At 43.6% G+C, this 14,056-nt stretch overlaps 1 protein-coding gene across 1 annotated transcript in view; it reads left to right on the forward strand.

The window, feature by feature from the left end:
* The first annotated feature begins 9,670 nt into the window (after positions 1–9,670).
* PPIL4 (peptidylprolyl isomerase like 4) overlaps positions 9,671–14,056 on the forward strand; it is a 272,134-nt gene continuing 267,748 nt past the window's right edge. Inside the window, exon 1 of the mRNA XM_078648659.1 lies at positions 9,671–9,832. Within this exon, the coding sequence (XP_078504785.1) occupies positions 9,763–9,832 (70 nt within the window). The 5' untranslated portion in view covers positions 9,671–9,762. The remainder of the gene's footprint in view (positions 9,833–14,056) is intronic.

Consider the following 14,056-nt stretch of genomic DNA (forward strand, 5'->3'; position numbering starts at 1 on the left):
GTTCATCTAATTATGACCAGATGTACTGTTACAACCACTATGGTAACCATTATCTGCATAAATCTGCTCAACTTAGAAATGTTTTTAATTATAATCAATGGGAACATTGTGCAACTCCGCCAAAAGGCAGTTCAAAAACATTTTATGATAAATTTTCATACTTCTCAGGGTTTAACACAAGTAATCCAGAAACATTTTATTTTAGAATGTTAAATAAGACAGGAATGAAAACCATGCTTACAAATACAAAATTAATCCATTCAGAAACATTTTTTGAAAAAATGAATACATTCGGTTTTGATTTCTGGAACAATAATATTGAAACAAAAACAATCTGGGGTACAAAAGATTGGCAGGTCCAAGGTATAGAATCATTATTTAGAGCCTGCATGATCCCGGAACAAATTATATTTTTGAATGACACAATTCAACAGACAACATGTCTAGGTCTAGCCAAAATTAAAGATTTAAACAAACCGTCTATTCCAACGCCAACACATGAAAGTAATAGCACTACAAATGTTGAGATAGACGTATCCCATATTTTAAACCAAAACAGAACACATCCTGATTGGAAAAAATGGTTGATCTGGCCCACAGACACAAATAACTGTCAAGATAGATTCCTGAATAAAATACAGGGGTTCACATTGACCAGGCCAGACCCAAGATACTCCCAGAGACAACATCCAGGGATTGTAACGACATACAGTGTAGGAAAACTCTGCCTCGAATGTCTACAGACATCCACACTGGTTGAAATTAAGCAACACTTGACTTTACTTAAAGAAGGTGCTGACTTGCGTGATTTGATTATGGGACCACGCAAACAGCGTCAAAAACGTTTCATAGCGGCCTCTATATATGCAGCTTACAACGAAGCTTGGAAAGTAACTCAAATTGAGACAGCAGAGAGAATACGGGAAATTGACCGTAGTAGTTTGGAAAAATCACTTCCTGTTGTGGACAATGGGTTAATGACTCTGTCTTCCAGAATATATTCACTGGACAGTATTGTATCATCTGCAATCGATATAATAGAGCATGACTTACTAATGTTACAACATGGTCAGTCTCAATTGCGTTCTATTGTACAGCTTGGCTGGACGTTACAAAATCTGCGTTCAGGCTATGTGCCTTGGCGTTTAATCAACACACCGTCATTATTCACTATCTTTAACCTTACTGATACACAAATCAGCTTGGCACAAAAGGGAGCAGAATATACAATTCTGAGCATTGAAAAACTTGAGAGATTACCATTGACAATGTCAGAACGACCTGTCATTGAATGGAATCATAACTATTCCGATAACGACTTTCCAATTTCGATACTTTCAAAAGTATATACAGGCAGGCCAGTATGGAAGGTTGGGTAAAGGATACATTAAGTCAACATGGAACCTACCTTATACACACACATGTTATAGTAAAAAAGGACAGAGTGTATTTCTTAGTGGAAAAAATTGTGAAAAATCACTAAGTGGTATACTTCTGTGTCAGGGTATAAATTTGCATGGGGCCTGTGAGGGGACTTCAAATAACCTTTCATGTCACCAGCTTGGCACACCTGCAACTCGAATAGAGCCATTCTTTAGACGGCTTTCTAACGGGAGCTACATTCTAATTGTGGATCACAGATGTTGTGGCCTGCTGCTAGGAAAAACGTATCTAGTAAGCGTGAGTTCCATGGTCACTTGCTGTGAGCGAGTATTGTTTCCAAATGACACTCCAGACAGGGAGGGAAAAATTTGGCCAAGTTTGAATATCTCTTCTATTCGAATTGATACTTTAAGCAGAATGAAGACTGTGCTTCTACAGACGCCAGTACACTTGACGTCATCAAAAGAAACGTATGATCTCCAAGTTGCAAGGACAACGACAGAGATACATGCATTATCAACAAATTGCTCCCTACACTTCGCAGAAATGCTAAACGAAATCTTAAACATTTCTGATACGAATGGTATCGCTAGTGTATTTAAGACCGTTTTTTCGGGACTGTTAACACCCTTCAAAGCAGTCCTGGGTATTTTTCCTAATTTTGTCCATTCTGTCTTTAGCGGACTTCCACTCCTGTTGGGACTCGTAGCAGGCATCTTATTTTTGCTACTCCTGCTTCGTTATGGCAAGCCATGTCACAGACAAGACTCCAGCATCAATGGAAGAAACGATCCTAGCTATACGCTATCGGGACCGCATAACTAAAGTCCTTGGTTTAGCCCGGCTAAGAGATCTGAATATGACCTGGTTTCTTTCATTCAGACCTATCTGGCAGAACTGTATCTTACCTGTGTTAAGATGTATGCTATGCGGAGAAGAATGCGTGTTAGACATCTGTCTTACACTACAATCAGAAGTACCATTGGATACACATACTTTGCTCAGTCCAGTAAAGGCTCATGCATCGTGTTGTCCCCAGCGGTTACCCATCCTGATGACGGCATTCGTGGAAACTTCACCACTACGATTAAAGGGTAGTGAAGTACAAGACGAGAGCAGCATCAGCCAGGTACGACCTTCTGTAAGCAATGCTGATCAAAACATCGATGAAAGCGATCATGCTCGCGACTGTATGGTAGCGACATTCTCCAACTTGGTCGAACTTTCACCTGAGGCAGTAGACTGTTTTTTTGAAAGTCTGTCTGAAATGATGTTTTCCCCCGAACAAAAGGAATAACTTTAAGCAAACGAGCACACAGCGTTCCCTGAACTCTGAATTTGGCCTTCAGCTTTGAAAAAGAAAAGCTACCGGGACTATTTGTAATTTTTTTTTCTACTTCCCTTGCAAACGAAAACTATTTTCTCGATTCCAAAATATTTACTTTTTTTTTTGGCACTCATCTTCTGCTTAAAGTAGAACTATTCTTAGAGAACAGAGCTTCTATTTTTAGGAACTCTAGAGACAATACATTACCTCAGCCTCTAGCATATTTACAAATAACTGTATTTACATGTGATGGAGTGGTCTCGCACTTTTCTTCTGTATTAAGAGCCATTTCATGTGTTATTTTCGCAAATCATTCATGCTGATATAAATGTGCATCTTTTTTGAATGATTACACTGCTTGAAAGCATACAGTACCTATACTCATTTTCGTGTATTTCGCATATGCCATTTTTCAAATGCAAATAATGTATTTTGGGGTGGTTCGGTATACACATGCACTATTAGTTATGTTTACTACTGCTTAGGTTAGTAACTATGGACATGAAAGCGTGGAGTGGGTGTAGTATGTTTATCTAGGGACCTGTATCGATACTCCTATTTCTGACCCTTGTCCGGTTATAAATCACTAATATCCCTACAACGGCACAGAAACCCGTTTCATAAATTAGTCATAGCGCATGCTGTCACATTAAGCAAGCACTATTCCTCCAGCCCCCTAGAAAGCACACCGAGTTCTTAAACAAATCCAAGCCTCGAGCAACCTGGGAAATCCCCGACTGCTATGTTTTGATTTAGTCCGAGAACTCCTGTAAAGCACTGCAAGAACGATCAGTTCTTAGTGACATCTTTATTGACGTCTTATGTCCATCCTTACGTCAAACCCAGCACCTCTCAGGTATAAATATACCAACGCTGCCCTAAGCAGGGACACGGTGGTGATGAACCTGGAGCAGCGACTACTTGCGGGAGAGACCAGCTGATGAGAGCCCACGGACGCTGCCCCTCCCCTTTTGACACGCTGAGGAAGACGCTGTATTTTCTCTTGCCGAGAAATCCAGCTTCCAGCGTTTCCAGCCCACCTTCGCGGGTGACCGGGATACTGAGTCCTGAGAAAGAGATACCAGTCCTCAAGCCTTCTAAATCCCAGGTACTGAACTGACTAAACCCTAGTAGAGAATTCTTGAGTCAGATTCTTGGCAAAACAAACTTAACTTAAACTGCTACTTACTTACTCCCTCCCATGTATTAGGCTTAGGTCAGGTACACCGGGGTAGGCGTAGTTAGAAGCACCAGTTGAGTACGATTAGTCAATGTATATATGTATGTATATCTTTTATCCATTTTAAAGTATCATATGGCTAAGAAACCATATCAATGCTTTTACAGTATTATTTTATAATCCTGCTTTTACTATATGCATTCTACTTAACCCTAAGTATTGCAATTGTAGCGATTCATTTCTCTTGTATGGGAAAAGAGACTGATCAATAAATAACACCTTTTATTGAAAACGCCCGTCTCTTCTTTTCTCTACAATCTGGTGAAACTAAGTATGCACGTATTGACTGAGTAAAATAGCTGTCTTTTGTTTTCACACGACTCTAGAGATATACTCTTGTTCAGGGAGAGCAAAGTTGTCATGTTCTATGGTTGTCAGAAACTAAATCCCTTCTTGTCTATCCAGGGAGGCTAAACTCCTCCTCGCCTATTCGAGAAAGTTTCTAGTGAACTCTGAGCTAGCTGGCACACAAAACTTAAGTCTAATATAGTCAGTAGAAGACCTAGTTAACCTCTGTCCTACGTCTATACTATTGAAGATATTATTCCAATGCGCAGAGCCTATTGGGAATATAGGAACTACACTACAAATGGAGTATCAAAAGAAAGCACATTATTTTCACATGTAAATAGATTTTTAATACGTTCAGAGCGCTTTACATAGCACCAATTACGTTACACAAGGACACACATTCATTTTGTGAGGCACGGGGATTTGCCCAGAATCACAGGAGGTTTTCGTGATATTCCCGAGACTCGAACCGTGTTCCCCAGGTCCGAGGTCGAGCGCCCTAGCCGTTAGGCCAACTCCTCTCTTCTTACCACTGAATGCAGGAGCAGGTTAACTGAGTCATGCCTTTCGTTGCAGAAGCAGCATGTACTATCTATGTTTGGGTGATGCTACAATGACCCATGCTTATCACATGTGGTGTACTTGTAGGAAGAGAAAAAACACTTAAGCACTTTCCCTCCCTCGATGCTTCGATGCACCAGAAACGCTTTAATATCAACGGGAGGCAGGCGAGCGTGGGTGAAATAAAACAACCAGCGTTTGTTGGGCGATCCGCCCATCCTGCATAAAGAGAAGACTGCGACCTGTGTACTTTTGAGAAGAGGGAGGAACACTACAAGCTGCTCTACCAAGTCGCACAGATGAGAGAGTGCGTGCCCTGGGAGCAGGCGTGAGCACGAGCAGCGTTCTGAGTTGTGGGAGGCTGCTTTCCAGGAGGACAGCACCTGGCCACTACGAGCGCGTTCACGCGCGCGTGGCCGGCGCAAATCGTCTCCTTCGGCAGAAATGCGCGCGGCCAGGTGCTGTCCTCCACGGAAGCTGAGTGCAAATGAGCAGAATTCCCAAACTCTTGTTTTTGCCACCCTCTCCCTTCTGCCACCCTAGACGACCGCCTAGTCTGGCCTAATGGTGAAAACGGCCCGTGCTTTGAAGTGGTAAAATAAAACCAGCCTCACAGAACACCCACGCAGGTACACATAATATGAGTGGCTTGCACAACATTAACCACACAGACCTGATCGGCGAGAACACGCACATGCGGAAGACAGGCACCACTCAAGTCTGTCTCCGAGATAAAATGAACTTATGTTCCGCTGAAATGCAAAAAGGAGGAATCCTCAAGGAGAAGTGGACGCACTATCTAGCGTAGCCCCAAAAGTGAGAAAAAGACCAGGGGGGTTACTACAATGGAGTATCAAAAGAAAGCACATTATTTTCACATGTAAATAGATTTTTAATACGTTCAGAGCGCTTTACATAGCACCAATTACGTTACACAAGGACACACATTCATATTGTGAGGCACGGGGATTTGCCCAGAATCACAGGAGGTTTTCGCGATATTCCCGAGACTCGAACCGTGTTTCCGAGGTCGAGCGCCCTAGCCGTTAGGCCAACTCCTCTCTTCTTACCACTGAATGCAGGAGCAGGTTAACTGAGTCATGCCTTTCGTTGCAGAAGCAGCATGTACTATCTATGTTTGGGTGATGCTACAATGACCCATGCTTATCACATGTGGTGTACTTGTAGGAAGAGAAAATAAACTTAAGCACTTTCCCTCCGTCGATGCTTCGATGCACCAGAAATGCTTTAATATCAACGGGAGGCAGGCGAGCGTGGGTGAAATAAAAGAACCAGCGTTTGTCGGGCGATCCGCCCATCCTGCATAAAGAGAAGACTGCGATCTGTGTACTTTTGAGAAGAGGGAGGAACACTACAAGCTGCTCTACCAAGTCGCACAGATGAGAGAGTGCGTGCCCTGGGAGCAGGCGTGAGCACGAGCAGCGTTCTGAGTTGTGGGAGGCTGCTTTCCAGGAGGACAGCACCTGGCCACTGCGAGCGCGTTCGCGCGCGCGTGGCCGGTGCAAATCGCCTCCTTCGGCAGAAATGCGCGCGGCCAGGTGCTGTCCTCCTCGGAAGCTGAGCCGCTAACTATAGGTCTCTGGCAAGAGCGAGCTTTGCTCGCTTCTAGCCGAGACCTAAAAAGTACCATTGTGGCTGTGGGTTGTCTTTACTAATAAGAATTGATTTCTGCTGAAATGAACCATGTTTGCATTATTAGGATAAAGAAAAAATATGAAAGAAATCAACTCTAACCTATACCTTTGAGGATCCACACAGCACTCTGATGAGGGTTAATAGTTTACTGTTCAATATTAAGATTTTCATTTATAAATTGCAACAAATAAATGGATCTCTCTGACAAAAGTAGTAACCCACTGAACTATTTACATTATATGCATTTCTGTGATCTGCATGGTGCACGTGCTTTGCAGCAGGCATATTGAGCCTCTGAGCTACTTTGTAAGTCAAAACTTCCACTAGAGAAAACTCAATCGATCCCCAGCAGGTCCATTAGTCACCAGAGTTCTCTTGAAATGTTGTTTTGTTGCCTAAAACTTGCTGGGTGCAGGAAACCTGTTTGGTGCCATTGGAATGTTGCAGACACATCGGCGGGCGTGGGATATTAGGTGACACGAGGTCACTAAGGCCAGTAAATGTGCAAAAGGAGGTGGGTACATGACCACTGATCCGAGAGAAGGCCTGGGTGGCCTGTGGGGATGAGTCTGCAATACCATGTGGAAACTGGTCACGTCAAAAGGGGTATTCAGGTGAGCATAGAACAGCTGTGCACACCGATCATATGTGACAACGTCGGTGTGTAAACCTGTCTTTACCAAACATTGCTCCATTTGTGTAATTTGGACTCGGGGCAGGGTTGTTTAAAAGACTCGACCCTGTGCACTGTAGTGCATTTGTTGTTGCGCTGAACCTCTTCGGATCTGTACCCCAATGAGGGAGTCTGCATCGTGAGTTTTCAGCACAATGCTGTTTCCCCTACTAACGCTGCCGAGTTCCCCTCCCATCTTCTCAAAGAATGCTCTACTGGCCGATGCCCCATCCTTCTACCAATGCCAGCGCTCCTTGGATCCCATGTGAAGTCAGAGAGGCTAAGGGTGACTTCCATAGGGGAGTTTACTGTTGGGTCTCACACCTTCGATACCCTCAATCTTCCTTTCACTTAACTGCTGCTCTCCACACACACTTCTAATCTTAGTGACAGTTTATCATGCTGCTCAGCATCTCTATGTTGGGTGAATCCGCCCCTCTGTTTATAGTGCTCTACCTGAATGCCGTGTCATTTTAAAATAAGCCACATGGATTCCACGTTCAGTAGTGACAGAGGGCATGTACAGGGCCTGTCCGCCCGTGACAAGGGCTCGTGTGAGCTCACACCACTGTGGAGCGCTGCCCGTGAGTGCGGCGGCAGCAGCACACATCCACCGCTCCGAGCCTCCAGTGTTTGGCGTCCCGCTGGGAATTAGGTGGGGGGGCCGAAACGCGAGCATGCACCACGCACTCAGGTGGGCATATTTACAAGCATTTCTCGGGACTTCTGATGAGACTCCGGGAGGGAGTGAGGCGGTAGGGGGACGAATAAAAGTAGAGCCGTGAACACCGATGCACGGACTCCATGACACTCGCATGTACTGCCAGGTGAGGTCCAGCCACCCTTGGCGCAAAGATTAGAGTTTTGCAACCAATAGCTTGTGAAGAGGGTTCAGCATTGAATGTAATGAAGCACACATTTCAGGTTTTATTTTTAAAGCATCCAATACTCAGCCAGCTTCTACATTTGAGAGGGAAGGCCAACTGTCAGCTCAGCTTGTGAACACAGCCGTTTCCCATCGGCATTGTGATGACCTCACTAAGAAGGGCGCATGATTATCTGGGTTTGAGGATAGAGGTCCACGCGGAATCGAAATGAAAATGAAATACATGTTAACAACAACGCTGCACGTAATCTGGAATTAGGAACTTTCTGCCTGCACAAAGCACTTAATTATATGTGCGGTACAGCCAGACGGAGTTTAAAACCGAGGACCCCACATAAGAATGTCCTACTTTCTTTCTTCCCTAAATAGTAAATAGGAGATCATGTCAAAGTAACCCAATGATGTGATGTGAGTCAGACAGGGGATATTCTTCGAGCATCAGACAGACGCCCGCCCGCCCACCCCTTCTCCACTTAATAACCAAATTGTCCCATTACTTAAGCTCAACCAGGCTCTTCACCATATGAAGCACTAACGTCAGGGTCCTCCTACCAGAGAAATTGATGAATGTTACGTAGGTGCACGCTGTCAGGTTTCCATCACGTCTGCTGGAAGAGGGACAGTGCCCTGCTTCAGATTGCCAGCGGCCATGAGAAAGTCGAATCTCGCGCTGCACTAGAGGAGTCCTAGTTCCTCTTCCTCCGGACGTGACGACTCTACCGCACATCCGTATTAATCCCGGCCCCCATGGTGTGCCACAGTGATTGACAGCAGTATCGACTGCTGAGAGGGCAGCCCCCCCTTCCCATAATTGGAGCAGTGTGAGTGATGAGTCTGACTGAGTTAAGAGGAGCGCCGCGCCCAGTGCCCCGGCAAAATGCCAAATTCATTGTTTCTACGCAACACAGCAGGTAGCTGCCGGGCAGAGTAGCGCTCTCAGCCACTCCGTAGAGCTGAGAGCAGATCTGTTTAACTCTTTAGTAACTCAGCCCAGGCAGCAGCACGTTAGTCGGAGTAGTAGAGAGCCCGTGGAAAGGCGCCAATGGTGGCGTGGACTGAGGGTTGGAAAATGCGTGACAATGCATTTCAGTGCGGTGATGCGGTACACCGCACTGAAATGCCGCACTGAAATGCGTGAGTGTCACGGCTGTTGCGTGATACTTGACAGAACTGTTATTCCTCCACATACAATCACACACACCTTAACACCTCCTTGCCAATTATTACCTACTCCCTACTCCTATTACCTACTCCCACTGTTAAGTCAGCCCAGAACCACAAGGGTCCTAGGACACATAGTCTCATGACACTACACATACCAACAAACTCGATTCATGCGGGAGACTCGCATTTTTAAAGCCAAAATTATTTATTTTACCTTTCTCCCGCCTAAATTTGCCTTTGCTTTAATGTAGGTCAATGGGGAAAATAAAATGTACCGATTTTTGTTCAAAATCTCAGTCTATAGTCAATCTAGAGTCAAAAGGCTAATATGTATGCAGATACGCGAAACAGGTACGGAAATAATCTTGTTCCTAGAAATAAATTAAAGTGTTCCAAGATGACCGCGACGGTTGCATGCCGCTTGCTTCACTCGTCAGTCCTCTTTTTATTTCCTTGACAAATACGTCACTCAGATCTGTCTAGCCAATTGGGCATCTGCTAGCGCATGGTAGTGACGTTTCTCTAGAGTCGAACAGCCGGTGTCAACAGTGGTGCGTGTTGGTGCTTTACGGGGCCCGGAGATGGCGGTACTCTTGGAGACCACTTTGGGGGACATTGTCATAGACCTATACACCGAAGAAAGACCCCGAGGTACTACTGCTTTTCAGGGAGCATCGAGGACGGGCAGTGGGGATTTAAAACGCAAGGACAATTTGGACCGTACGATGTTTTTATGAATTGATCTGCACGTATGTATCATACAGTTTAGGTTGCAAAAACCAAGAAAAAGCTGAGTCCCTCCCCTCAACATCTAGACAATCGTTCCTAAAATGGATACATGTATGCAAGAGTCTGAGCTCCTTAGAGGCAGTGCTGTGCTTTGGATGACCACGGGCAGTGTTCAGTTTTTTTTAAAAGTCCACCTGTTTATTTTCAATATAGCGTGAACTCGACCTGAAGGTATTGGAGCGCTTTACATGAGCACCAGTTACATTACACAAGGTCAAATAATTTTTTTAGGCAGGGAGGAGATTACGTGATTTGCCGATGTCCAGACTCGAACCTGGTTCCCCAGTTCCAAGTCGGCAACTCTGAACTAACGCCACGCCCGCTCGTTCACCTGTGTGTATAATGTTTATTTTTCGTGCCTAGGACAGCAGTTCATCAATTTAGCCTTATTATGTTCCATCCTTCTGTTCACGAGCTCCTTGTTTTAGCAGTGTGCTTGGTTTACTTTGACGACTTGTACCTTGAGTGGACTGTTGCCCAGTCCCTTTGAAGTCAGTTGCTGCAGATACTTTATTGATAGACTCTGATCTGGAATTTTGTCCCAACCTGAGCTGTCATATCAATTGTGTTTCTGACAATCGGACAATACTCTAACTTTATCCCTCCAGAAGGCAGCGCTCGTTTCATGATCAGCCACCTTGAGGACAGCCTGGATTGTACTATTTTTAGGGGGTTTTCCCTGCTCAAGCAGTTTCTTGTCTTAGACCAGGGGCTTTTCTAGCTTGGCTCTGACTGCGCGTCCAATATTAAGGTTGGAATTGGGGAATCTCCAAATTTAGTGTAGAAACAGTTGTGCGCTTGTTGATGACAAACTCTAATTGTGTGACTGAAAAAAAAAGAACCTGCACATAACGAATGTGAAACAACAAATGGATGAAGTACTTGCGGTCTGTGGATGCTATAAACTTATAAAATATAGTGATGTAGCTCCACTTTGAGGAAACTCGCCCTCGAAAGCGAGGCGTGCTGATTGAGAGACATTTCTAAAACTTTTCGACCTGCAGAATCGATCCGAGTGATAGCCAGAACTGGCTCTAGCTAAAGGAAGTACAATCTCTTAAGTACAACGCATACATAAAGTTAGATAGCAGGAAATATTTTGGACTACCAAAGCTTGAGTATACTTGAGTTGTCTTTTCCGCCTTGACTCCTGGCCCTACGACGACTTAAACATCTATTAGTTAAAATTATGGAGATTTATTTAAGACTTCTGCACTTGTTGCAGTCACCTTTTTATGGTCTGGCTTGACAGCGCAGCTGCCTTCAGACAATTATGTGAGTATCACCAGGAGAGGGGCTCGGGCACTCCCCACATGTTGGGACTCAAAGGGACATGTTGATTGGGCAGAAGTTGTGCTTCCACAAAAGAAATGCTTGCTCTCCAGCTGTTATCATTTTGTTTATCCAGCTGCTGGAGCTTGAACTTTTAGATGTACACACATACCATGGAAATACTATTAAAGTGTCTTAGGTATTTAGACAATTTAAGGCGTTTCTCTCTGGCAGCAGCCTCGATGATGGAGAATAGTTATTAACTTACATGGATTTTTCATGTCTGGCTTGACAATGCATTCATAAGCTGACCTAATGGCATTGTCAGTGCTTGTTTTAAATTGTAGCAAAAAAGAACAGATCGATGAAATACTGAATGATGCAAACATTCACCCCCAGATTTACAGGTCTGGGTTTAACTCATTATATTTTTTCTAAACACGCCACCTTAGTTTGGACCCAGCCATATGCAAATCTGTCTTGACCCTGCTGCTCATGGGAACAATTCAGCCCGAAATGCCAAGCCAGGTCCTCCCTGGACCAGAAACAAGCATCCTGGGACCAGTTTCGGGGTATCAACCCTCATCAGCCAGGCTGGCTTGAATCCAGTAGCACAGTGAGCTCAGGACCCACATCTGGGCAAACTCTTCTCATTTAGGGCGACAAAAGCAAAAAAAAAAAACAGATGATGGACAGAATGCTGAACAATGTAAACATTCACATTTGTAATCATTGCTTTGTATGTACTTGTAGGCTGTTTGCATTCATTATCTTGTCCAGTTACTTGATGTATACTGTAATGTGTTAACGATGTGCCAAAGGGCAAACGGTGAAAGTATGTTTTAATATATTGCAACATTGGTGTTTTTTTGTATTACTGTGTACTCAACTGGTGCCATCAGCAAACCTCTGACCAGCTTTTACCTTTTTTGCTTGTACAGAATCTTTTAGCTGGTTCTAGTGGACTTAAGTGAGCACAGGAGAGTTGTAAAAGAGGTGTTTGGTTGTGACAGATTAGACTTTAGAATTGCATCATCTCATTTTGGGATCACAGAAATAGTTCACTGGCCATTATTGGAATACATGTTTCATAGACTGTGAATTGCTTACTAATGTTAGTCCCAGACCCTGGGAGCTGCTTCAAAGCTGGAAGGTACTCGGTGCTTGAGTTGTACCACACACTTGTCCTTCTGCATTTCAGAGACTGGAATGGGGCACAGTGTAACATAGAGTGTAAGTATGTATGTATATGTTTGTTGGTATAAGTTGCACTACTATTTAATGTCTGATTAACGTTGTTAATGTAGCCGCGTAAAGTTGGAGATTTCTTGAATATGTTAGGAGTGATTTGTTGGTGTTGAGAGGTTCACAAGTCTCATGCTAACTGCAAACTAAGCATTTAGCTGAAACTCAACATTATTGATTCAGGAACATAAAAGAACAGAGGAACCTTCTTATTCTGTTACATTTGGCAAGTAGCAACTGCAGTGAAAACTCTGGATGACTGTTTTTCTGCTCCAGAATACGGTCTGTTCCTACCCAATGAAAAAAAATGGCAATGGAATACATAACAAACATGCATGATACCAGATAGATGCCATGAACAGTAATAACATGTATGAGTACACCCAAGCTGTTTTTCAAACCATGCTTTAGCTTTTAAATAGTCACTACATATGGACTGTTGAATAAAATCAGTAGAATTTTGTGGTTTGCTGGTTTTCTTCCTTGCATGTATTTGATTGCATTGACTTGCAGGCACATACTACCTGTTGATAGAAAAACGAAGGGAGACTTATCATGACACATTCCTCTTGCCATAGATTGATTCTAAATAAAATCACACCAGATTCCATATTAAGTTGTTAATCACTGCTCACCAGATCACTGTTCTATGAAGTTTGAAAATGTGTGTAATGAGGACAGCATATGGTGTTGTCTGAATGCCCAGCACCACTTGGATAGGCAGAAAGCAAGTGAGAAATTAAGAGTAACTGGAATTATAATTATGAAAATCAGTGGGAAGAGAGACATCACTTAGCAGCTCAGAAAGTTTGTTCATATTTAAAAATGCCAAGTTGTTCAGCACAGTAGACCATGTCGCTGCATACCAAGTACCTTTGCCCCCAAAGTCATGGCTTCTAATGTTTTGTTTGCAGCATTTCTTTATTGGTTTTCAAAATAGCATACATCAATTCACTGCAAACACGTCAGATAGACTCATATGACATAACAATGAGATTCATTGAGGAAGGTTTGACATAGCGATTACAAATCACCGAAAAGGAAAGAAAACATTAGAATACTCAGCTTTCAGTCACCTCTTTGGATATCCATTCCCACAGGCCCATCCTGTACATTTTATACATTTCCTAAACGGTTCCTAGACAATATCCCACCTTGAAGATATCAGCATTGAGGATGAAAAAAGAACACCATAAATGGGAATTAAGCAATCAGCCAACTGACATGTTTTTCAAGGTTACCCAGTTTAATCACCTGCAAGCCACAGGTACAGATGGATAACACCAAATAGGACCCTTCATATCATCCTGCTATTATCGGGAGAGGTCCTCCATCGCACAATTTCTCTGTGGTTCCCGCAGACATATAAAGGGACCCCCATACATTATCAAATAGGGACATTTGGTCCTGAATTTTGTATATATTCCTTTTGTAAGTGGCTAAGCGGTATTATTCAGTGATCCATTCCTGTTGTGTTGGCACATGTGGGAAGCGCTAATGTCGTTGTACACATAACTTGGTGATCATGAGAGCTGTTGCCACCTACCTCTGCCAGTGTGAGGTTGTGTC

Source organism: Lissotriton helveticus, chromosome 6, assembly GCF_964261635.1.
Source record: "Lissotriton helveticus chromosome 6, aLisHel1.1, whole genome shotgun sequence".
NCBI lineage: Eukaryota > Metazoa > Chordata > Amphibia > Caudata > Salamandridae > Lissotriton > Lissotriton helveticus.